Genomic DNA, 26,252 nt, shown 5'->3' with positions numbered 1-26,252 from the left:
GGGCAGCAGCATCTTCACTGTCAGTGGCTATGCCTATGTGTGGCATCTCCAAGAGTGTATCCTGGTTGGTGATTCTTAGTTAGCCAGACACGGTTGTCTGAACTCTGAAGCAAAGAGAGAATTGTGCAGCTTTCCAAAATACCTTGCTTTAGAGTTACAAAGGAGGGTAAATTGGCAGAAGTAGCGTTATCTAGCAGAACTTAATTATATGTGAGGATTATTTTTCAGTGGATATTTCATCATTCCACATAGTTGTTCTCACCCTCTGGCTTCCTTACGAATAAAAGTATTCTCCTAACTAAAGACGTTTTAGATTTTTGTTATGGCTCTACTTTTTTCTTTGCATTAATGGATAATTCATCATCCTACCGATTTGTCTCCCCCTCTAACTTCCCTAATTCTACTGAAGCATTAACTTTGTCAAAGAGTTTTTATTTTTTGTTTATGGCTTTGCTTATTCTTTGCCTTTGTAGAGTGAGGAAGTAGCCAGTATAATGCCCTCATAACTGGGTGAGACCTTTTAAGATCTGGCGTTGGACAAGACCTTTTGATTTTACTGAAATGATACACATAGTTTATGTAGTAAGCCATGCATGTCACGTATTATTGTTTGCCACGTGGGGGTGGTGTGTCTTGCGCTCCCTCGAGATGCACCACCATTATGTGTTTTCCTTCAAACTTGTTATTGTTTAATGGTATGTGCTCGCAACAGCGGTAGCCAGTTAGCGTTGTACGATGGTGCCGACAGTTTTACCTGACACCTCCAGCTGACATGTTGCTGTTACTTGTGGGCGAGGTAGTTATGAAATAAACGACTACTTCTCTCCCTTGGTGTTGGCATGTTCCTACTTACTACACTTGGCTATGAGGATGGGATACAAACCCACGCGTACAAAGCACAATGGATTAGCAGGTGGCGTGCTCCTACTCACTACAGTTTAGTTATTGGGATTGCCAGTTAGACTTCTTCTAGTCCTTTATTTTGTGATTCATATTTTCTTCTGCCCCCTATGTCTTACAACTTGGGGTGGTGAGTGTGTCCACTTCAGCTAATGCCTAACTTTGCTATGTGCGATGGCATTCTGCCCTCTCACACAACATCCATCCATACACAAAGTAATTTCCGTAAATGCCAAAGACTACTAAGGCAATGTGTACTTTTTGAAATCAAAACATTTTTTGCGTTTTAGCCATTTTATTTAATTGACAGCAGGACCTGGTAGCTTCCCCAACAATGTTTTGCAAAAACTATGACAAAATATAACGAGTATTGGATTTAGCCAAAGCCAAAAGGCTAGAAGCCAATGCCAGACCTATCATTTGCAATGCAATAGATCTCGCATTTACAAGAGTTTGGGCTATTGGCATTGTAAAGACAATGCCTTTTATTGATCAGTTTTGAAAACAACACATAAATAAAAGGTATTGTCATTTACAATACCAGTAGGTCAAACTCTCGTAGTTGCGTGACGTATGGCATTGCAATTACATCCCAGGACTAATAGAAAATCACATCAAATATTTGGGGAAGTCCGTAGCTCTGCACTTAAATGCATAACTTTTGTGGAAGCATATTGGTATTTTAAAGTGTAGTAAGAGCTTAAGTTCCCTTAAAAAGTAACCGAAGTAGTAAAATTAATTTTTCATAGTGGGCAAAGCACAAACGGAGTATGTAACGGAGGGCATGTTAAAATTTACCTCAATAAGGCTGTGCGCCGAGTGGGAGAAGACGAGCTGTGGGAGGGAGAAGGGGGTGCGAGGAAAACAGAGTAGGAGCAGGCAGCAAAAGTCGGTAGAGAAGAAAAAATAATAAAAAAATAACCTATCTCGGACATTTTGCAAGTACTGTCTCCTGTGCGTTGCTGAAATGGAGAGAAACTTTCTGGTTGCGGTTGTGAGGCTGGGCTTGCAGAATGCCCAACAAAGTTTGTCGAGTAGTTCTGAATAAAATAAAGATGTGGCTCGCCAAACCTATTTTTTTCCCCAATATTTTATGCTTTTAGTAAATGACAGCATGCCGCCTGTGCCGTGCTGCTTATTAAAAGCATAAAGTATTGAAAAATAGAGTTTGTCGAACCGCACCTTTCGTTGGAGTGGGGCGAGACGGGGCTTGCAGAATGCCTAACAGAGTCTCTAGAGTAGCGCCAAATAATATAAAGGTACAGCTCACCAACCTTTTTTTTTCCCAATATTTTATGCTTTTAGTAAGCAGCGCTGCTTATTAAATGCAAAAATAACAGATGATGGATGGAAAGCTGAATTAATCAAACATTCACCCCACGCCACGCCATTCCAGTTTAGACCCAGACATATTCAAATTAGTCTACCCTGGTCGCGTAGCGAACATGGGACCCACGTCTGGGCATACCCTTGCCACTTAGGGTGACAAATGCAAAAAGAACAGATGATGGACGGAATGCTGAATTAATCAAATATTCACCCCCATACTCCTTGTGTTTGGCTAAGTGAGCTAAAGAACGATGATGGTTTCAACCCAGATCTGTGACTGGTGTTGAGTATCTAAAAAGTTTCAGCGTTCCGTCCATCATCTCCTTGTGTTTGCTTTGTTCACCTTAAGTTGGCAGGGTATGCCCAGACTTCGTTTCCTTGCTCACTTTGCCACTGGATTCAAGCTAGCCTGGCTGATGAGCGGTGTTACCCCAAAACTGGTCCCAGGATGCTTGTTTCCAATCTAGGGAGGACCTGGCTTGGCAGTTTGGGCTGAACTGTTACCATGAGGAACAGGGTCACGACTGATTTGCCTATGGCTGGTTCTGAACTGGGGGGCAAAGTGAGCTAAAGAACGATGATGGATTCAAGCCAGATCTGTGACTGGGGGTGAGTGTCTGAAAAGTTTCAGCAGTCCGTCCATCACCTCCTTTTGTTTGCGCTGCTTATTAAAAGTATAAAATATTGAAAAAAAATAGAGTTTGGTGGACCCTGCCTTTCGTTGGAGTGCGGCGAGGCGGGGCTTGAAGAATGCTCAACAGTATGTCGAGTGGTGCCAAATAAAAGAAAGGCACGACCCACCAAACTATTTTTTCAATACTTTATGCTTTTATGCCTGTGCCTCACTGCTTATTAAAAGCCTAAAATAGAGTTTGGTGTGCCGCTCCCTTCTTTGGAGTAGTGCGATGCTTATGGAGACAAGGGTGAAAGGCACGCTTTTGCTTCCAAAAAAAACAACAACAAAAAAAGCACTACGTTATTGGAGAGGTATCCTGCCTGCAGCTGCAGGCAGGGTAAAGCAGTACAAAAGGGGGTGGTGATGGACGGAGCATCAGAACCAATCAAACACTCACACCCAGTCAACAGATCTGGGGTTGATCCATCACCGTTCTTTAGCCCACTCTGCCACCCCAGTTCAGACATGGCCATATGCAAATCAGTCTGACCCTGTGCCTCATGGGAACAATCCAGCCCGAACTGCCAAGCCATGCCTTCCCTGGACCGGAAACAAGCTTCCTAGGACCGGTTTCTGGCATTTCAGCCGTTTTCAGCCAGGCTTGCTTGAATCCAGTGGCAAAGTGAGCAAGGGACTCACGTCTGAGCATACCCTGCCAACTTATGGCGAACAAAGCAGTACAAAAGGGGGTGGTGATGGACGGAGCATCAGAACCAATCAAACACTCACACCCAGTCAACAGATCTGGGGTTGATCCATCACCGTTCTTTAGCCCACTCTGCCACCCCAGTTCAGACATGGCCATATGCAAATCAGTCTGACCCTGTGCCTCATGGGAACAATCCAGCCCGAACTGCCAAGCCATGTCTTCCCTGGACCGGAAACAAGCTTCCTAGGACCGGTTTCTGGCATTACAGCCGTCTTCAGCCAGGCTTGCTTGAATCCAGTGGCAAAGTGAGCAAGGGACTCACGTCTGAGCATACCCTGCCAACTTATGGCGAACAAAGCAGTACAAAAGGGGGTGGTGATGGACGGAGCATCAGAACCAATCAAACACTCACACCCAGTCAACAGATCTGGGGTTGATCCATCACCGTTCTTTAGCCCACTCTGCCACCCCAGTTCAGACATGGCCATATGCAAATCAGTCTGACCCTGTGCCTCATGGGAACAATCCAGCCCGAACTGCCAAGCCATGTCTTCCCTGGACCGGAAACAAGCTTCCTAGGACCGGTTTCTGGCATTACAGCCGTCTTCAGCCAGGCTTGCTTGAATCCAGTGGCAAAGTGAGCAAGGGACTCACGTCTGAGCATACCCTGCCAACTTATGGCGAACAAAGCAGTACAAAAGGGGGTGGTGATGGACGGAGCATCAGAACCAATCAAACACTCACACCCAGTCAACAGATCTGGGGTTGATCCATCACCGTTCTTTAGCCCACTCTGCCACCCCATTTCAGACATGGCCATATGCAAATCAGTCTGACCCTGTGCCTCATGGGAACAATCCAGCCCGAACTGCCAAGCCATGTCTTCCCTGGACCGGAAACAAGCTTCCTAGGACCGGTTTCTGGCATTACAGCCGTCTTCAGCCAGGCTTGCTTGAATCCAGTGGCAAAGTGAGCAAGGGACTCACGTCTGAGCATACCCTGCCAACTTATGGCGAACAAAGCAGTACAAAAGGGGGTGGTGATGGACGGAGCATCAGAACCAATCAAACACTCACACCCAGTCAACAGATCTGGGGTTGATCCATCACCGTTCTTAAGCCCACTCTGCCACCCCAGTTCAGACATGGCCATATGCAAATCAGTCTGACCCTGTGCCTCATGGGAACAATCCAGCCCGAACTGCCAAGCCATGTCTTCCCTGGACCGGAAACAAGCTTCCTAGGACCGGTTTCTGGCATTACAGCCGTCTTCAGCCAGGCTTGCTTGAATCCAGTGGCAAAGTGAGCAAGGGACTCACGTCTGAGCATACCCTGCCAACTTATGGCGAACAAAGCAGTACAAAAGGGGGTGGTGATGGACGGAGCATCAGAACCAATCAAACACTCACACCCAGTCAACAGATCTGGGGTTGATCCATCACCGTTCTTAAGCCCACTCTGCCACCCCAGTTCAGACATGGCCATATGCAAATCAGTCTGACCCTGTGCCTCATGGGAACAATCCAGCCCGAACTGCCAAGCCATGTCTTCCCTGGACCGGAAACAAGCTTCCTAGGACCGGTTTCTGGCATTACAGCCGTCTTCAGCCAGGCTTGCTTGAATCCAGTGGCAAAGTGAGCAAGGGACTCACGTCTGAGCATACCCTGCCAACTTATGGCGAACAAAGCAGTACAAAAGGGGGTGGTGATGGACGGAGCATCAGAACCAATCAAACACTCACACCCCAGTCAACAGATCTGGGGTTGATCCATCACCGTTCTTTAGCCCACTCTGCCACCCCAGTTCAGACATGGCCATATGCAAATCAGTCTGACCCTGTGCCTCATGGGAACAATCCAGCCCGAACTGCCAAGCCATGTCTTCCCTGGACCGGAAACAAGCTTCCTAGGACCGGTTTCTGGCATTACAGCCGTCTTCAGCCAGGCTTGCTTGAATCCAGTGGCAAAGTGAGCAAGGGACTCACGTCTGAGCATACCCTGCCAACTTATGGCGAACAACGCAGTACAAAAGGGGGTGGTGATGGACGGAGCATCAGAACCAATCAAACACTCACACCCAGTCAACAGATCTGGGGTTGATCCATCACCGTTCTTTAGCCCACTCTGCCACCCCAGTTCAGACATGGCCATATGCAAATCAGTCTGACCCTGTGCCTCATGGGAACAATCCAGCCCGAACTGCCAAGCCATGTCTTCCCTGGACCGGAAACAAGCTTCCTAGGACCGGTTTCTGGCATTACAGCCGTCTTCAGCCAGGCTTGCTTGAATCCAGTGGCAAAGTGAGCAAGGGACTCACGTCTGAGCATACCCTGCCAACTTATGGCGAACAAAGCAGTACAAAAGGGGGTGGTGATGGACGGAGCATCAGAACCAATCAAACACTCACACCCAGTCAACAGATCTGGGGTTGATCCATCACCGTTCTTTAGCCCACTCTGCCACCCCAGTTCAGACATGGCCATATGCAAATCAGTCTGACCCTGTGCCTCATGGGAACACTGGATTCAAGCAAGCCTGGCTGAAGACGGCTGAAATGCCAGAAACCGGTCCTAGGAAGCTTGTTTCCGGTCCAGGGAAGGCATGGCTTGGCAGTTCGGGCTGGACTGTTCCCATGAGGCACAGGGTCAGACTGATTTGCATATGGCCATGTCTGAACTGGGGTGGCAGAGTGGGCTAAAGAACGGTGATGGATCAAACCCAGATCTGTTGACTGGGTGTGAGTGTTTGATTGGTTCTGATGCTCCGTCCATCACCACCCCCTTTTTGTACCGCTTTGTTCGCCATAAGTTGGCAGGGTATGCTCAGACGTGAGTCCCTTGCTCACTTTGCCACTGGATTCAAGCAAGCCTGGCTGAAGACGGCTGAAATGCCAGAAACCGGTCCTAGGAAGCTTGTTTCCGGTCCAGGGAAGGCATGGCTTGGCAGTTCGGGCTGGACTGTTCCCATGAGGCACAGGGTCAGACTGATTTGCATATGGCCATGTCTGAACTGGGGTGGCAGAGTGGGCTAAAGAACGGTGATGGATCAAACCCAGATCTGTTGACTGGGTGTGAGTGTTTGATTGGTTCTGATGCTCCGTCCATCACCACCCCCTTTTGTACCGCTTTGTTCGCCATAAGTTGGCAGGGTATGCTCAGACGTGAGTCCCTTGCTCACTTTGCCACTGGATTCAAGCAAGCCTGGCTGAAGACGGCTGAAATGCCAGAAACCGGTCCTAGGAAGCTTGTTTCCGGTCCAGGGAAGGCATGGCTTGGCAGTTCGGGCTGGACTATTCCCATGAGGCACAGGGTCAGACTGATTTGCATATGGCCATGTCTGAACTGGGGTGGCAGAGTGGGCTAAAGAACGGTGATGGATCAAACCCAGATCTGTTGACTGGGTGTGAGTGTTTGATTGGTTCTGATGCTCCGTCCATCACCACCCCCTTTTGTACCGCAGGCAGGGTAAAGGCATGTAAAAAAATAGTGCAGACAGACTGTGAATAAAGAATAGCAAGTAACAACACATGTAAAAGTGCCAGTCCTTCTGGAGGTAACAACGGAAGACATGGAGGTACTGAGGAGGGACTAATAAGCATATTAACAAAAGCCAGCATTTAGCAAGCATAGCCAATAGGTCTTGCCTTTGGGGCCTTTGGGGCCTTATGTGTTTAGCCAGAACATTTGGCTATGTTGTAGAGCATTGTGGCTGCTGTGCATTATGTTGAAAAGTTATAATAAAAAGTGTTAAGCATTTTTGTTACCTTTATACAAACCAAGACATTATATACTACTGGACAACCTGATTAAAGATTTTAACACAAAAAATGTATTCTAGTGTTTTTGTACTTGCACTGTTGGCAATTTCTTACTGCCTGTTCTCATGCTTGTTTGTTATGATTTTCATTTGATATGGTTGAGCGGTACATAAATAACGGGGGAGTTGAGGTTGGAAAACAGTAATTTAATTAGAACATGAGCAGCGGACGGACACCAGGGGAGAATCAACAGAGCAGCTGTGGGTAAATCAGCAATCATCGTTCAATTAGTTTATGCCAACACCTGTTAACTGAGGCTGCCCATCAGAGCCAATGGGAAGCTTCAATGACTGCAAACCCTGAAGATAGAGCATTTTTAACATACATAAAAGGACTCTGGACTGCGAAGATCCTTCTTTTGGTTGTCAGTGGTGCGACATATAACATTCAAACCCTGTGCTTTTGTTATGGGTCGGTTTATGGTAAAAACCCAATTTACCACACAGTCTGCTGAAGAAAAAGTACCAGAAATGTAAGATCTGATAGTCTAGTCCAGTTACTTCTTCCCAGGGGAGTTTATGCCAGAGTACCCGGTACAGCGTTATCTGTGGTGGTACCAGGGCTGTGGATGGGCTCTTCCCAATAGATCTTCGACCACAGGTTAGTCTGCAGTCTTTTAGGAAGGCATTGAAAACCTATTTGTTCACCTAATTGTGGTGCTCAGGGATCTTTTTCACTCCGATATTTAAGCGCCAAGAAGCCTTAGAAAAAACGTCAGTGCTTTAAACATTTAAGTTCAATCAGTCACTTCTGTTAAGGGAGACATAGGTTTAATGCTAAAATTCTGTTTCCACTCTTTTGGCAAAACTTTGGTAGTGATATACAGCAAGAGAAATAGTTTCAGATTACACACATATCTCCAAGGGGTATGTTTCACAATAGAATTTCAAGGGCATGACAAGAGGGGGGTCCTGGGGGCTGCTGGCTGCAAATGTGTGGGATTAGGGGGCACTCTAAAGGAAAGAGATGTTTATATAGGTTGTCCTGTTCCAACTTTAGAAATCCGACAGGATTCTCTGGTGCTGGTGGCCTCGTGCCTAGGGTATGCTTACACGTTACTATCCATCCTGCATCGTCCACGACTGACTCTCCTCCAACCCTACTGAAACATTAAAGTCGGACGGTGACTATGTATCACATGACTAGTCTGCATTTTTTGAACCGGTTCTGCTGGCACAGGAGGCTTATGCATTCACTGCAGAGATCTGTGTTTAATGTTATGTACATGGGTTTGAATCCTGGTCGAGCCGCTCAGCCTTCCATTCTTCTGAGGCCGACAAAATGGCCATCATTATGCTGGATAACAATAAGCACCCATTATCTTTTTGTAGTGCCAAGAGACGCCATTGGGGGTGGATGTCCATTACACAGAATGCGTTTGTTTTGTGAATTATGACCACTGATTCTACACCAGCTGAGCTGGCTTGCGATCTACTGTGCCCCAGCCCTCCCTGACTTTCAGAGGTATGGGTGTCATAGAAAGGTTAATTGTTAAATAGTTGGCTACTTCCCAAGCCCCTCCGGGTCTCTGATCCGACTGGAATCTCCCAGTAGTCATTGAAAGCCACCAACCTTTGAACACTCGCCATCCCATCCAAGTCTACCCTGTTTCCGTATGATTAAGAGAATGTAAATTCAAAGCTCGGCAACCCAGCCTTTTATCCTTCCGGCGTTGATAAAACAAGCACCACCTCGTTGGAACTGAATAATGACGTCAGTTGTCCAGCGCTTAAATGCTGTAAGCCAGTCATTTTTATATCACTACAATTGTATTATTTATGTTATCACGTGTTCCACCAGCCATTCCCGTTCCATTACCTGATAGTTCAAAGCCCCCCCCCTTTCCAGACTCCCCTCCCTTCCTCTCCACAAAGCCAGCGAGTATTGCGCGCATAAATAATGAGTGTGCCCTTGGTGGGTAACATTAGTGCCCCGTTGGACACGAGGAGAAGGCGGGTCAGTTACAACAGCAGCCTTAAAGAATACAAGCCCGGGAGTTGTGTGCACGCGCGCGAAAAGTAAATAAAAAAAAGCCCGCGAGGTAGGAAGATGGATGGTACACAATTGCCACATACTCGGTTAGAATTCAGGAGTGCCCTTGAACGGGTTCGATATTTAAATGAACCGTTCATCAGTAACTGCTGTGTTTAGTTGATAAATGACATAGTACTAAAAGACATAGTGAATAAACAATGAGTGTGACCTTGGTGGGTAACATTGGTGCTACGTAGGACGCAAGGAGAAGGCGGATCAGTTTCAACAGCAGCCTTAAAGAATACAAGCCCGGGAGATGTGTGCATGCGCGAAAAGGAAATTTAAAAAAGCCCGCGAGGAGTGCGCGCATAAACCATGAGTGTGCCCTTTGTGGGTAACATTTGTTTCCAATTACCGCCAACGCGATAATTGGAGACAGATGGGATTGAAGCTTGCGCCCGAGGACCCTAGCCCATCGAACAAACAAGGCGGGATAATCACCCACCTTGCACCAATTGCGTGCTGTGTTTTAAAAAAAAAAACACATGCACAGGCCAATTGCGGGCTAAGAAAAAAAAAGCATGAGCGTGTGTTCAGAGCTCAAAAGCCCCTACTCAATGCCTCGCAGAGCAGTGCATGCGTGCTAGCTCAGGCGAGACCTAAAAAGGACACTGACAGCAGCCAATTAAACAGATGGGCAGAGGTTTGGCGAAGGTTCAAGTCCATACCTGAATACAGCATGTCTCGAAGAGACAGCCAAGCGCTGCCTAGGCAAGACCTAAAAAAATGTTTCATTGTAGTGACCACTTCCAATAGTGATGCTCTAACAGATCTGCGACCGGCTGCATTATTGTACCTCCACCTCCTTGTGAATTTTGAATACATTGTTAAACAAAAGAATAAACAAATGTAAATTATTTGTCTGTGTTTCTTTTTTCTAAAACAAACAGGTGATTCCACTCCAGAAGAGCTACGTGAGAGGTTGATGACTAAGATGAAGTTTGTTCTGAGCTCTGGTTCAGATGAAGAGTGTGCAATTTGCTTGGATTCTGTAAACTTTCCTGTAATTACACACTGTGCCCATATTTTCTGCAAGCCATGCATTTGTCAAGTCATTCACCGTGAGCAGGTTCGTTTTAAATTTTTCTACACTATCAATGCTAATAGGATTATATTGAGGGATCATTGCACACAAGTTCTGCTTAATACCCTATTTAAGTCATGCTGATTTAGTAATTTATTACTGTTCTAAATGTTTAAAATAATGTCATGAACAGAAAGTATTTTGGATTTAAATCACATTTTTAATGACAGTAGTTTTTCCACTGGTTATGAACATGACTCAATTAATTGTATCATAGGTCACCTAATCAGTAGTTTTTCAGATCATAGTTTTGTTTGGTAGGACCTTTGTAAGAAGGACCTTTAAACTAGATTTCACTTCTGTGAAATGTTTGGTTGTTACTTTCTGCCAGAGCACACTTAATAGATTGCCAGGCTATCCTCCTCATAAGAAAACCTTGCATAATGGAAACGGACAAACATTTTCATAAGTAAAATGATGCATATTGGCAAGTCATAGACAAGATGATAAAGCGCAGATGGGAAGCATTTGATGTTTGATGGATGGGAGCAATAACAGGTGACCGTAAGTTGTAAGATCAAAGATGGTCATATATAACTAAAAAGTGTTCCCCAAAAATAAAAAAGAAGAGACTATGAAAGCATTGAGAAGTATAAAAGAGTAGAGAAGTAGAGGGTGGTCATTAAGGGAAGGGGTGTTTGTTAAGCAGACCGCACTTTGCAAGGACCAGTCTGATGACCTATTGTGAATATAAGGTGGATACTGGTGCAATGGGCTTACTAAAGCCAGGGCTAATCTTCATTGAATTTGTCAAGTGGACACCATATATTAGGGGACAATCAAGTACAAAGGTAGTTTAGATATGCTAGATACGTTTTCTGCCACCTTTCCCCTATATATTTTATCCAAGTTACAACTGAAGAATATATATTTGAAGTCCCTTGGGGCTTCATTACAGTTCCAACAGGGGTTTGAGTCAGGTAATTTAACCTTGGCCACTCTGACCGGAATCCAGTTTACTAAGTGGAACGTGAAGATCTTTGTTTGCACCAGAGTAGGTATAGTTTCCGGTAGCAGTGTTTTAGAGGAAATACCAGTTCCGGTTTGCATGACAGGAGGATCTCTGCCAAAACTGGGAAAATATTTCTAATGTTTGAATGGGATGGGAGAAAGGGGTTTGCTTTTATGGAAACTCAATAGTTTTTACATCTTGGAGGCCATGTGTTCTGGTGTGTGCCATTTCATGAGTAGGACACTTATCTCTGAGTCACAAAACTGTTCTAATTAGATAAGTTTGCCTTGATTTTTAGGAGTATGTGAAGTCCAAGTTAAGCATGTTTTTGTTTTGAAGTGCAGCAGAAAGACTTACTGTCAAAAAGATGTTTCAAACCCTAATTGATAATACCAAATTTCCTTAGTGATAATTGCTCACTGAACCAACTATGATTCTTGATGTCCCCCTTAATTCTGAATCTGTAATAATAATTTCCCTGGTCTTATTTTGTATTCTTTCTCTCTGCACATCTGTTTTTAAGCTTTGCCAATAAGTGTTGAAGCTCTTCATCCGCTCTTATTTGGGAGTGGCTTTGTAGCCCAAACCCTGCCAAACAACCACAGTAAGACCTGTATTTCAATTAGGGTTGTCATTTTCATTCTGGGGTGCTTTAGTGGTAAAACCATCGTAACCCAGTAGATAACCATTCTCATGCAGGTACCAAGTAGGTGCTAGTGCTTTTTGCTATGTTCCTTGTGATGTTATCATCATTAAAACTTGTGAATGAGTCTAGATGCCTTATAGAAGGACTATGTGATAGATTTCCGCTCCAGAGTGGGTGGCTATTGTGGCTGAGCAGTTCCTGGAGACCAGACGTCTAAAGAGTACTTAATTGTTCTCTCCCCCAGTTTGCTAAAGTAAAAAGTCTGTGTATTTCATGGGCATGCTGCAGTGCATCAGATTAAGTACAGGTTACGCTTCATGGTGACTTTTTTTTATGTATTCCTACATCCCATATTACTTCAGATCTATTTCTGTGGTGTTTTTTAGATTACAGAAATTTGCTGTCAAAGGTAAAAAGGTCTCTTGGTGTTACAGAATAGAGATGAGGTAGAGGAAAAACGTTGTCCATAAATTTCAATGACACATAGAGCCAGGATTTAAGACCTTTGTGAGGCTTTATATCTTTCACCTCTTGTTAGGGACAGTTTAAGTAAGACCTTTTGATTTTAGTAGAATTATATATGTAATATACTTCCTTATATGGGAGCGTTTCTTAACTTGTCGTATGGAGACTCATAGGATCTATGACACCTACTCAGGGGGGACATAGCTGAGTAGAGAATTGCATATTATTAACAGAATAATAAAGTTTATATAAATAAAGAAGCAAACTGAAAAAATAAACATATACAACTTTATGTAAACGTTAAGAAATGTGAAATTAGAGGCTAAAAATTAGGTGGTACCCTCAGATTGATTTGTGGGAGCAGTGCATATGCATCTTACAGAATACAGTATGGACGATACGTGGCCTCCTTTGAATTAAGAACAGCTCAGACTTCTACTACATGCACACATTTCTCGCTATATCAAAATGGTTTGGGCCCCTGGAGGGGATGAGCCGCAGACCCATGCACCAACACATATGCAATAGTTGATGGGTAACGGAAGTCACCTGACAAAATGGCTGCACCGGGGTATCCGCACACACACGTATGTTTCGCTGCAGGTGAATCGTGATAGGTGGGACACAGATGTCGGCCGTTCACTCACGGATAAGGAGTGGGTGATAGTGTTAGAAAACCCGTATAAGATCTCTAGGAACCCGAAGTTTAAATTTATCCAGCTCATGATTGTGCACCGTGCCTATTTAACCCCCCACAAGCTCAGCAGAATGTTCCCAGAGGTATCAGGTGATTGTCCCCTCTGCCATTCCCCAACTGCCGGTTTATTACATATGTTGTGGGACAGCCCAAGATTACTGCACTATGGTCAACTGTGCAAGAAATAGTGAATAGTGTGGCACCGACCGGTAACATTCGGTCACTGGACTGTTGCATATTAGGTCTAGATCCCAAGAAGAAAAAGGGAGATCCCACCCCCAGATTTGTGAATCTTGCACTGATTTTGGCAAAAAGAAATATAACCATGAGGTGGAAAGCTACCAGGCCGCCCAAATTGTTAGACTGGTATAATGAGGTTGTGTGATGGGGAAGGGCGGAGGGAGCAGAGCTACAAAGAGAAGAACAGAAAGGGATGCGAAGGGTACCAATCTCACTGGACTGTATGTAATGCAATGATGGAGGAGTTTGTGGCCAAAGACGTACAAGAATAGTGACAGAATGTATAGTCCAGGACTGCAAATGTTGTCAGATGGTGTAGAAATTGTACTAGGTAGAACAATATACACCATGTATGTATTGCTTATATACTAAACTTTATATGCATAGATATGTATCACTGAGTCCGCATGGGTGTTAAATACGGATCTTGTATACAAATGATAGCTTGTGCCTGAAACGGGGGATGGATGGGTGGGAGATGTTTTCGATTATTTTGTTCAAATAAGAATGCAATGTTCAAGATAAGCCTTGACGGATAAAATATTTGTGTTCTTGTGAAAACCAGTAAAAAATAAGTTTAAAAAAAAAAAAGAACTGCTCAGACTTTCTTACTTGTTTCCATATTAGTGTGTATTATTTTGCGGTTCAAATCATTGGTATTGATTAGGCTAGGTTCCCTAGATTCCAGTAATGATTACCTGGGGGACCCCAGATTTCAATAATTATTAAATAGGGGTCCCCAGAATTGAGTAATGATCAAGAGAGAGTCCACAGAATTCAAAAGGTTAAGAACCACTGTTATAGAGGTTTCCACCCAGCCCTCTTCATCTGTTGGTCTGTATTGTATCAGTCACATTTTTATTCTACCCACTACAGCATACTGCATGTGGTTATGGGTCAGTCCACTTGAACCATTGTCCGTGGCTATGGGCTAATTTCAACGTGAGTGACCACATTCTGCCACCCACACACAAAGTAGTTCCTTTAAGAGATGGGGTCTATTTTAGAAATGTGTGTCTTATGAGACCAAAAAATAACTTTGCTTTTAGCAAAAGCTTTTTTAAAATATGTTAATGAGAGCCCAGCAGATCCCCCCCCCCCCCCCCCAATGCATTTTACAAAAGCCATAATTAAATCAAGCATTGACGAATCTGTCACCCAGCGCTAGGCCTAAGAGCTTTGCCAATGTTTGTTTTAAGAACAATCAACTTGAGCTGCACAGATGACTAGCTCGCCATCGGATTTTATATCAGTAAGCCAATATAGACAGAAAAGTAAAGCAGCATGTGTCACATTCCAAGTTTTAGTCTAGTCTCCTTCATGCTGCTCGAACATCTCGCAAGGCTGAAAAAGTGAAGCAACAACAGTGTGTAAGCTGTTTCAAATCAGATGGCACTACCCTGGCCCCTGAAAGCATCTGACAGGGATGCATTAAAACTGTGTGTCCTGCTTGAACTTTCTCATTCTAAAGACTATTTTGCACGCCACAGAAAGATGAGATGGTTTTGGTCTAACCCGGCAATACCACTGCAACATTTTTTCATAAACATCCGTGGCATTCCATCATGCTGTTTTTTTGCCAATACCAATGTGGTTCTGGGGTTTGGTTTAGGGCATATTTTACTATCACTGTGGCTGCTAGGTAAACTCTACATCATGAATAATTGGCTTTAAAGAGTATTTTATTAGACTCCCCATTTTACTTGTGTTGCCTATTTTGGCTATAGGTTATATATGATGCATTTTTTGCTGTCTATTTTGATATTGGCATAGCCTTTCTGGCGTCATTGGTGCTTCTGGTTCATTAAGTGGGATGTCCAGCATGCCCACATCCTTTAGGGATTTGTTGAATCCAGGAGTAATTAGCCATTCTAAATGCTCTAATACATAGCACTAAGGCATTGTCCGTGGTTATTAAGAAGTAGGTCCCACAGAAAGGTATATGTAAATACTGAGCTCTGGAGTTTAGCTTTAAAGTCAGTGCTTAAGTTCATGATGAAATACACCTTTGGAAGAAGTCTGAACACTATAGCAGCTATCTCCCATTGTCATTCATGTTTGGGAATCTTCAAATGCACTGTAATGGGATGGGGCCTTCCTTCCAATAAACCTTTTGCAACTCCTGTACTCTGTATTAAGTCATTCACAGATTATTTTATTTACCAAAGGTTAATAAACTAAGAGATTATGGCTGAGGGTTGGTGTTGGAGGTGTGTGCAGAGAGCTAGGCTAAAACCAGAATCTTCAAAATAACCTGGTTACCCAACCGATTTACCATTGCACAATGCACAAGAGTTTAATTTAAGTTTTGCTGCATAATTGTAATAAATGCATAGATTGTGGTACGGATGGATTCGCATTATATTATTAAACACATTGAATATGTGACATTGTCTTGATCCTGAAAACGTTTTTTGTCATACAAAAAAAAAGCATACGTTTATTTCACAATATTAAATTCTGCCTTTCTTTTTGCTTCAGCCCCATGCCAAATGTCCTCTTTGCAGGAACAATCTTTCTTTGGAAAATTTGGTTGAATGCCCTGCAGAGGAATTGGACCAGGAAACTGGAGAAAAGACTGAAAAGAAGTGGATCTCCAGTACAAAAGTAATTCAAGATCAAATGAATGTGTATTTTTTCTAATCGTAAATTCACAAAAATGAAAAAATGGCACTCTGACAAACATATGTTGTAGAAAAAAGGTGTGTTTATCCGTAGAATACGACATACCTAAGGAATTACATACTTGTACGACATTTTATTTTTGTGATTAACCTTGAGAAGCCTATTGCAGGCAGTAAAAGCATTCGTAAATTTAAATGGGCTTATTGCTGATGTATTTCTTTCTTGGGATTTTTACCAGTATTCATATATGCCATCCCACATACTGGGTCGCAAATAACATTTAAATGGATAAATAAAGCTCTAGAAATAGAGGTCCGTAATTTTTTATTTAGGGTTTTTTCCTCTCGCTACTCACCAACCCAAATAGTGTACCCAGTGGGCTAAACCTATGCCTACATGAAGGCAACATCCTCTTTACATATTTTATTTTTTAACATAAATGTAAAAACCGAATCAGATTTTTAAAAATAAGTTGTAGGATATATATCTGCACCACTGCCTATACCCCTTCTTCATTTTCCTCTACTTATAAGGGAACAACGAGAGGGAAATGTTCCAACCTGCATGCAACCTCCCATGGACCTCTACAGCCTACATCCAGCACTTTCCCTTTTTACATTCTTTGTGAGCAGACCCTTTTACTCTGGCCTGTGCCCTTTTTCTGTTTTCTGACTTAAATTTACTTTGTGCGATATTTATGTTATGTTATATGAGTTATAAAGTGCAACAGCTGCCCCAGCAAAGGGGCGTCCTGGCGTTGAAACTGCAAAATGTTAAACCGTTGGACAGGCAATGGAGACCCATTAAGCAGGAAAGTGATGTGTTTTAATGGCTTTACAGAATTGAGCATGGTTGTTAATGCTTCTGATGCTCACAGGGAGAGAGTTCCAGAGTTTCGCAGCAAGGACGCGAAAGGACCGTCCTTCTGCTCGAGTTTTTCTCACCTGGGGGACAACGGCCAGATGTTGGCCCATTGAGCGTAACTGGCGAGTGGGTATGTAGGGTGAGAAAGAGCCGAACCCTGTTGGACCGCTTGGTGGATAGCATGTACCTGGGAGCTGAAAGGAGGCACCGACACATGAAAGGTTCTCTTGAATAGAAAAGGGACAAACCAACCCATGGCCGGACCCCCAATGCCTGCCTCCTCCAGGCGTTGCAGCAGGATCTGGTGGGACACTGTATCAAACGCTGTGCTCAGATCAAATAGTATCAGAGCTGACGTGCGCCCTGCATCTAGTGCGCCCCTTAGTTGTTCAGTTACAGCCAGGAGGGCAGTCTCCGTGCTGTGACGAGGGCCAAATCCATTCTGGAAAAGGTCAAGCAAATCATTATTTTCAACGAACCTCGCAAGGATGGAATTGATATAGGCTTCGGCAATCTTAGATACCCATGGCAAGAGAGAGATCAGGCGAAAGTTCTCTGGTTTAGAATCATCTAGTGTGGGGTTTTTTAGTAGAGGGACCACTTTGGCCAGTTTCCAAGCCCTGGGGAATACCGCCATGGACAGGGATATATTGATCAGCTGGCAAAAGCAGGGAAAGAAGCAGAGGCAGGGATTTAAGGAATTGGTCTGGTTTAAGGGGGTCTGCATGGGAACCTGATTTAATTTTCTTGCAGATCGTGTGCATCTCCTCTTCTGAAAGCGCCTGAAAGACAGAGAGTGTGGGGCCCACGTGCGGGCCTGTCCTGATCTCAGAGTGAGAAAAAGTCCTGTAGATGTTCTCAACCTTCTTGACAAAGAAGGTGGCAAGGACTTTACATTGCTGATTTGAGGAGAGGGAGGAAGCTTTAAATTGCCCCAATGATTTGAGATCTTTAAATACGGAGAAGATGCATTTGGCTCGGTTGCTGCTGTTTCTGATCACGTCCGCAAATTAGGCAGCTCTTTCCTCCTGGATGGCACTGTGATAGTTTTTCATAGCTTCCCGATATTGCCTTTTCAGGACTGGATCATAGTCCCATCTCCACGCCCGTTCCATGCTTTTGCAGACTTTCCGGGCTGTGGCCAGATTGCTATTATACCACGGGCTAGGATGCCTGTTCCGGCTCTGTGACCACCTAGTGGGAACGAGAGTATCAAGGGAGTGAGGGATCCAGTCGGAGAGTGCTTTCAGCCACATCAGGGTCATCCGTCCGGTTAGGTGTATGCATCAGGAGAAGGGCATGGAACTGTTAGGTGTCAAGTTTGGACCACAGGCTTTTTAAGACTAATTTCCGAGTTACCCCCTCAAGGGGGCCTACTCCCAGCAGAGCCATGGATATCAGGTAATGATCAGACCAGCTCATCGGAGTTGGCATATACACCGTGAGTGTAGGTAAATTGGAGGAAACCAGATCTAGTGGGTGTCCAGCAGAGTGGGTGCAGCCTAGGACATGCTGTGTAAGCTGGAGGGGGGCAGGATCTGCGAGGAAGTTGCCTATCTCGCAGTCTTGAATGGTGTCTAGATGTAGATTCAGGTCACCAATGATGCTAAAATTGGCTAATCTGATGGCCAATGTACCCGCTACAGCAATCAGTGCATTCCTAAACTCTTTAGAGGGGCCAGGCGGGCGATAGATCAGGAGCCCAGACAATGTGAAGTTGGCATTAAAGACAATCTTGAAGCGAGCGCTTTCACAGCCCACCAAGGGCCTCCTTAATATGAGTGCAGGTGTAACCAGCTTTGAAGATAGCAATGCCACCACCCCGAGCCCCTCGATTAAGAGTTACAATGTTGAAGCCTTGGGGCAGTGCCAAACCAGGCTCTGCCTCCGTGTTGGCCATATGTCTTAATCGACAATGCTTCCCTTTACTGTGATTATTTTCCTTTTCTCAAAGGTAGTTGTTGGAAATAAACTATTCTTTCCGTGATTTCTCTTATTTAGTGGAAGCCCTTGTTTTCAAGCATTTGCTCAGTTTGTCACTTGAATTTGTAGGTTTGCTTGGTTTCCATTGAGAATATGGTACTTTTTTCCTCCACGGAAATGCTTAAAGAATTATGTTACAATTATTGCAGGGATGGGAACCTTTGGCCCTTCAGAGCTGACTGATGTCTCACCTGTGTTCAGGGTCTGCCCAGTGCTGGACCGTACAGGAGCTATACTCCTGCCTACATCCTTCTGATTCCCTCTCTTATATGTATAACATGTCACTCGCAGACATTGTTGCTGTTCACAGTCTACTCAATGTTGATGGAGGCATTAGGTACCCAACTTACCATGCTCAATGGGATCTCTTTGATGTTGAATGGATACTTTTAGATTCCAGGAAGCGCCCCCTAAATCGGCACAGTTTTGTTAGGCAATACAGTGGCTATGTCACAGGGCCCGAATGCATAGGCCATTTCTCACATGCAAATGCTTTGGTGTAGGTTCCTTTTAGTACTGGGATGTTTTTCCTATATTCCGAATCCATTTAAAGGTCACCCTTGCCATAAAGTTTGAGGCTCAAGTCTCTCTATCCCGGGTGACGTTGTTTCACAGAAGTGTTGATTAGCACAATCACCACTCCTTGGCTGAGGACTACTTTAAATGTATACTTCCGGTGCATAAGAAGGAGGCCTTCAGGGATTGAAACATGCAGAGATACTCCTCTCAAGTGTTCTGTGTCTGAGGATGTCAAAAGACCATGTCTTTGGAGAGTAAAGATACACATGACAAAAAAGGCAAAATAGCAGATGCTACAAAACTGATGGCATAGCTGCATGAAAGCCTCGTCCAGAGAAAATGATCCTTCTAGGAGGCGGCACTTACAGAAGACTGTTAATCCTGATTACTTGCTAGGCACTCATTCCAGGCCAAGGGATGTTTTTGAAGGGAGACCAGGCTGATTTAAAAGTTTAAGCAATAGTTTTCCAATCGTATTATGCGACCCAAGACACTTTTAATAGTCACCAAGCCTGTGAGTCCACAAAGGTCTTAGAGTGGATCAGCAGTTTGGGGGTAGCTCAAGGTAAAAAAGAGTCAGAAATATCATAGAAATATCTGCCATTTGGCACTAAATGACCACATTAAACATGGGAAGCATTGGTTAATTGTGATCTTTATTGAGACTGATGGATCACAGAACTTTATTGTGTATGCGGCAAGGTGACCAAGCGTGCAAACATGTAAACCTCAACCGTAGCCGGAGTTACTTAAAGTACAAAATACCTGGAGGTTTCATAAAGGCATTCAACTCAAAGTATAGGTTTAAAAGATTTAACAGATTTCAAGTATTTCTGTAACTCACTGCAGTGCAAATGTCAAATCCCAATTTCTCTAAATAAAAATCAAAGTTAAGTTGCAAATTGTGTACCAGGTTGTAGTCTGTAGGGAAACAAACACATTACTACAAGTCTAGAACAGCACTTCATAAATTTTGTTTTTTAATTGGGAGGAAGTTTCTGCTTTTCATAGTTTCTATTCAGTGTGAGAAAGTGCATCTTTTTACATGGTTAGCCCCCACTTTTTGCCTGTTTTCATGTGATTCTCATTTTAGTGCACAAGGTCCATGTCAGCCAGGTCCGCTGTGCCAGTGCTTCTCTCCCAAAACACATCCAAAATTGGTATTTCTGCCCCCTGTAAGTCCCTAGAATATAATACCCTTTGGTACCTAAAGCCGGTGAGCTGAAGAGGGTCCCCTGGGACACCCCTCACAGGGACCATGCCACTCGCTTTGCAGCTTGCATGTCCCTGTGAGGTAGGAAAACGACAAAGTCGACATGGCACCCTAACTGGGTACCATGCCAGCCAACACTGCCTGAAGGTAAAGGTAAGTCACCCCTCTAGCAGGCCTCAAAGCGGTAAGGCAGAGTGCTCTATACCACAGGTGAGGGCATATCTGCATGAGCAGATATGCCCCTGCAATATTAGGGCCCATTCATTTATATTGTATATGCCAGTAGAGCCATAGAGAGTACATGGGCTGGAAGGTCGACAACTCGAGTTCCACAGTGCCATAATGGCTTCAATGAGCACAGGAGTGTTTGGTACCAAACTACTCCTCAATAACTCCACACTGATGCCAGTGTGAGAATTGTTGTACCGCATCTCAGGGGTGCACCCTGAAACCTACCTACCTTGGTGTGGTCTCTGACTGACTGTAGGCAGCCAGCCACCACCGGACATGTTTGTAGACCCCTGGGTGGAGAGCCTCTGCTCTCTGGGACCAGAAATAATGTATATACTGGACAGAGGTGTGACACCTCCTCCCTCAGGATGGGCCTGTGCTTGAAGGGAAGGCTTCCCTTTATAATGTGCCGCCTTTGTAATGTGATCCCCAGTCTCTGCTGCTAGCAGCAGATGGCAGTCCCCGGTTTACACTCCCACTTTGGCCAGGAAACCTGTTGTGAAAACTTAACAGCATAGGAGGTGTGTCCACCTCTGCCAACTCCATCCCTAAGGTGGGGAAGGCGAGGTGAAGCACATCTTTCAGTCCCGCTATCTTGAAGAGGGGGAGACCCTTCTAAGCAGGGCTAGGTCTATGCTCCCTCCCACAGGAGGGTGGCATAATAGAGGGTGTAGTCAACTCCGATAAGGTGCTCATTGGCCTTACCTACTATTCCCTTAAGACGCCCCTAATTTTAGTATTTAGGTGGCTCCCCCAGACCTAGAAAATAGATCTGCTACGACCTAAGAAGAAAGAAGACCTCTCTGCAGAGAAAACTGAAGACAACTACCTTGGCCCCAGCCCTACTGGCCTGTCTTCAGCAGCCAGCGAACTCTGGCATGACTGCTGCCTTCGAAAAAGACTCCAGTCTCCCGTGGAGAGCGGACCTTTTTAGAAAAGATGGGCTCCGGATCCAGCTGGAACCGCGATCCCTGCTCGCTCTGCAGTGAGATAGGTAAGGTACGCCTGGGAGGAAGACCTTTAGGGAGGAAAGGTGTGTTCAGATAGCGTGAAGAACTCATCAGCTTAAATTAATATACATTCCAGGCCCATAAATCTAATACCAAGATAAACAATATAGTTTGATATCTAATATTATACAAATCAGTAGAAATGTATCAAGACAGGTTTCAATCGCGCCAATTCCTTTTCCAGCACTAAATGAATTGAGTGGCTAACAACATAGCAACACAATTATCTCACGGAGTCCTGAACCCTCAATATCTAAATAATTTGACATATATTCACAATGTTGCAATGACAATGAATGGTGCTTTATCCAAAATTACTCGGCACGCAAAAGAAAAGATCCTCGTCCAGTTCCATAGCCCACAAACAGAAATCCCCAGAAGAACGCTTAATAGAGTCCGAGCAAGGCAAGGTGGCTCGGGGAGAATTGAGCACGCCTGAAACCGAATTGATGAAGAAATAGCTCTTCCGAAACACCCGCATACAGAGTGCAATTCGCGGAACGAGGAAATGAAGACAGTGGAACCTTCCACGAACACGATCCGGTGAAGACCACTCTCACTTCAACTAAGAAGATCGACCTCACGTAGCAAGAGCGAACTCACGAAAACCACCAACAATGAAGATCGACACATGTTGGCCAATCCTACGCATAAGGGCAGCAGAAATGGACACGTCTCAGGAATTCAGAATAGCAGACACCCGCCCGTGTTCACGAGCGTTTAAATACCATGTTGGGCCTCTAGTAAAAAGGTCCTGATATCTAGAGTTACCGTGGTGGCCATCTTGGAATGGGGAAAGGTTGCACAGCGTAACCATTGCCATCCTTTCTCCCAATGACGTTTTCACATAATCAAGCCACTAAGGCACCAGTTCCAAACGCGGAATGGGCACAAACTCTGCAAACTGTGAGACCTGGGGAGACTTCACTGCACGGGTGAGCCACTCAGACTTTGGCCATGGGCATCGGGTGCAGTGTGGGCAGGAGAGGCGGATCTAGCTGGATCCGGGGTCCTTGTAGTTTCTTTCTTCTTGGACAAGTCCGCTGTCCACAGGAGACTGGAGTCTTTATCGAAGGCTGCAGTCCTTCCAAGGTTTTCAGGGGTTGCAGGCTGGAGGACTGGTCGCAGGTTCACAGAAGCTGCAGACAGACTGGTAGAGCTGGGGCCAAGGCAGTCATTGTTTACTCTACATGATCGTCTTCTTCCTTCTTAGGTCGTCACATATCTAGTTTGTAGGTCTGAAAGAGCCACCTAAATACTACATTTAGGAGGCTTTTTAGGGGAGTAGTAGGTAGGGCCAATGGGCACCTTACCTGGTGTGACTACACCCTCCATTATACCACCCTTTTGTGGGAGGGGGCATAGACCTAGCCTTGATTGAAGGGGGTCTCCCCATCTTCTAGATGCCAGGGACTGAAAGATGTGCTTCACCTTGCCTCTCCCACCTTAGGGGTGGAGTTGGCAAAGGTGGGCACACCTACTATTCTTGGGTTTCCCACCGGTTTTCCTGCCCAAATTGGGGGTGTAAACGTCGGGCTGCCATCTGTTGCTAGCAGCAGAGACTGTGCGTCGCTTACAAAGGCGGCAGGCCTTTGAAGCTTCCCTCTCTGAGCACTGGCCCATCCTGGGGGAGGAGGTGTGACACCTCTGCCCAGGATGTGCATTGTTTTTGTTGCGTAACCTCTCTACCCAGGGGTCCAGAAACATGTCTAGTGGCGGTCGGCCGCCACGAAAATAACTGCTCCACTTGAGCAGTTGGCGCCTGTACCATTTGCTAATTTTAGCACCGGAAAGTTGTGGCAACTTTTCCTCACCTAATTGGTCTCATTGATGGACCAGAATGAGCACACAACCATCTGGTTCAGTATTAACACACTGTTGTTATAATTTGTAGTTTCACATTTGGTGCATTTTTTTGTTTGGCAGTTGCTGCACTACATAGATCCTGATGAAAGCCGAGATACTTTAATAGATCATTGCGGCTGGATCATGTTGATCTAGCTAATGAAGCCTTTATAGTTCTGATAGGCTCATTATAGCTTTTTAATCCTGTCACAGGTGAGCTCAATAAAGTTTATTGCTCAACCTGTAGGCAGTATTAAATTCACTCACTCATTCAGCACTGCACTATTTTTGCACACACCCCACACTCACATAGGCTTTTTAGGACAACCCATGTGCTACAAAATAAAACATCCCTGAGCTCCCCCCTCATAGAGAGGAGGTTGTAGCCCGTGCCGTGACTAGGTCCCAACAAGAGGAGGAACCCCTATGATGAATCATGACACCTCCGGGTGTGTGAGGGGAGTTGTCCTTTAAAAGGAATACTCTCACTGTACTGTCTGTTGTTGGTTATTGTGGCTTACACTTTTCTCTTGACTGCTTTTGTTGAACCCGTGGGTTCTCTGTGTTTTCATAATTTAAGTGGGGAGTTCACCCACGCTGGTCCTAAAACCTCCTCTTGCCCTTTAACGTGTGTGGGGGTTCTTGAATTCCTCACCTGACCCCAAATTAATTGCCCCTCAATGCAGAAGTTTGACTTACTGTCAAGTATATCTTGGTCAACACACACGAAAGTTAAGGTGTAGGAGGGAAACGCCCCACTTCGACCTCCTATAATCACTTACATACACATGTAGAAATGGGGCTTTGCAACTGAAATCGCTGTGATCTAGAGGTGAGAAAACACACCAGGAGATTAAAACTGCCCTCACCCACAGAAATCTGTGTCATGCTTCATCATAGGGCTGCTAACACACCTCGCGCAGACCAACGCTGGAGGTGGAGCAAAAGGGAGGGGAAGACAATACAACAAATAAAGAAACAGTGCGGGATCTAGTGAAAAAGGTACAGAGAAACAATTTAAAAACTGACCACAGGAACTCCAAATGTGTACTTTAATGCTGGATTCCCTGATCAGAGTAAAAGGTCAATTATGGACCAGTGGATGATGGTATGGTGGGCTGTGATGAACCCCCTACCTCTCCACTCTTCAAACGGTCGACATGTTTCAGCCGGCTAACACAATTAATACATCTGTTGTTAATGTACATATTAAGTAATGGCCATTGTGTGTATTTAGACCCTACCCTGCATGCAGCAGCAGCAGGGTTGGGTGTCCATCACAACACTTTTATCGGTAACCATACTTCACACAAAAGGTAGTTTTTGGATCCTACTCTCAGGCGAAGACATCACACTCTCACATCGTGACCGATGCGTGCAGCGTTGCTTGAACCCACCGCACATGCGTGAGGGCAGTTTTAAAACCCTGGTGTGTTTTCCCACCTCTAGATCACGGCGATTTCAGTTGCAAAGCCCCATTTCTACATGTGTGTGTAAGTAATCTTGGTATCTGGTGCAATGCTTTGGAATCAGCAGCTCAGCCTGTCCCTGGTTTTCAGGACTTCTGGAAAGTACTGAGAAATTCCTGTTTAAACCAAAAATAATTAGTTAGAACAGAGATTTTGGTATATAGTGTTTTGCACTTGTTTCATGTATTTATTATTTAGATTATATTTGTAATCTGTTCTATTTATGATTGTTTGGTGCTGAGTTTTCTTCCATACCAGGAAGAACCTGGCCTGCCAGTTCGGACTGGACTGTTCCCATAGGGAACAGGGTCAAGACTGATTTGCATATGGCTGGGCTGAAACTGGAATGTCATGGGGAACAATAAAACAATGGATTTAGGCCCCAGATCTCTGCACTGGGGTGAATGTTTTACATTCTGCAGCATTCTGTCCATCATTTGTTCTTTTTGCATTTGTCACCCCAAGTGAGACCGGTATGCCCTGACGTGGGTCCTGTGCTCTCCATGGCACTGGAGTCAAGCTACCCTGGCTGATGAGGGGTGATGCCCCAAAGCTGGTCCGTGGATGCTTGTTTCCAATCCAGGTAGGACTGCCAGATCGGGCTGGACTGTTCCCATAGGGAACAGGGTCAAGCCTGATTTGCATATGGCTGGGTCTGAACTAGAATGGCACGGAGAGCAAAGAAAACGATGGATATAGGTCCAGATCTCTGTGCTGGAGTGAATGGTTGACATTGTGCAGCATTCTGTCCATCAACTATTCCTTTTGCAATAATCCCAGGCATTAGCTTGGCTCCGGAGAAAGTGTCCATATATGTGGACATATTTCTCTGTCCTTTTGTGAACAGTCTACCATCTTACATCAGAGAAACACAGATTTTTGGAAAAGCTTCAGTGAGCTAGTGTGGGATGGCTGTATAAATTTGTAACTCTGAAAGACTGAAAATGCCTTTGATAAGAAAGGTATTGGAAATGTTAGCCAAACCACCTCCCACGGAACAGTGAAA

At 44.8% G+C, this 26,252-nt stretch overlaps 1 protein-coding gene across 6 annotated transcripts in view; it reads left to right on the top strand.

Annotated features, from left to right (window-relative positions):
* The window catches only part of HLTF (helicase like transcription factor), a 397,768-nt gene that overhangs the window by 304,764 nt on the left and 66,752 nt on the right, over positions 1–26,252 (top strand). For all 6 annotated transcript variants that reach the window (XM_085635054.1, XM_085635052.1, XM_085635053.1 and 3 more), the window contains 2 exons: positions 10,294–10,472; positions 15,969–16,094. In XM_085635054.1, coding sequence (XP_085491180.1) covers positions 10,294–10,472; positions 15,969–16,094 — 305 coding nt within the window. The remainder of the gene's footprint in view (positions 1–10,293; positions 10,473–15,968; positions 16,095–26,252) is intronic.

This window comes from Triturus cristatus, chromosome 11 (assembly GCF_964204655.1).
Source record: "Triturus cristatus chromosome 11, aTriCri1.1, whole genome shotgun sequence".
NCBI lineage: Eukaryota > Metazoa > Chordata > Amphibia > Caudata > Salamandridae > Triturus > Triturus cristatus.
Note: the sequence above shows the minus strand (reverse complement) of the source record. Positions and strands in the feature narration are given on the sequence as shown.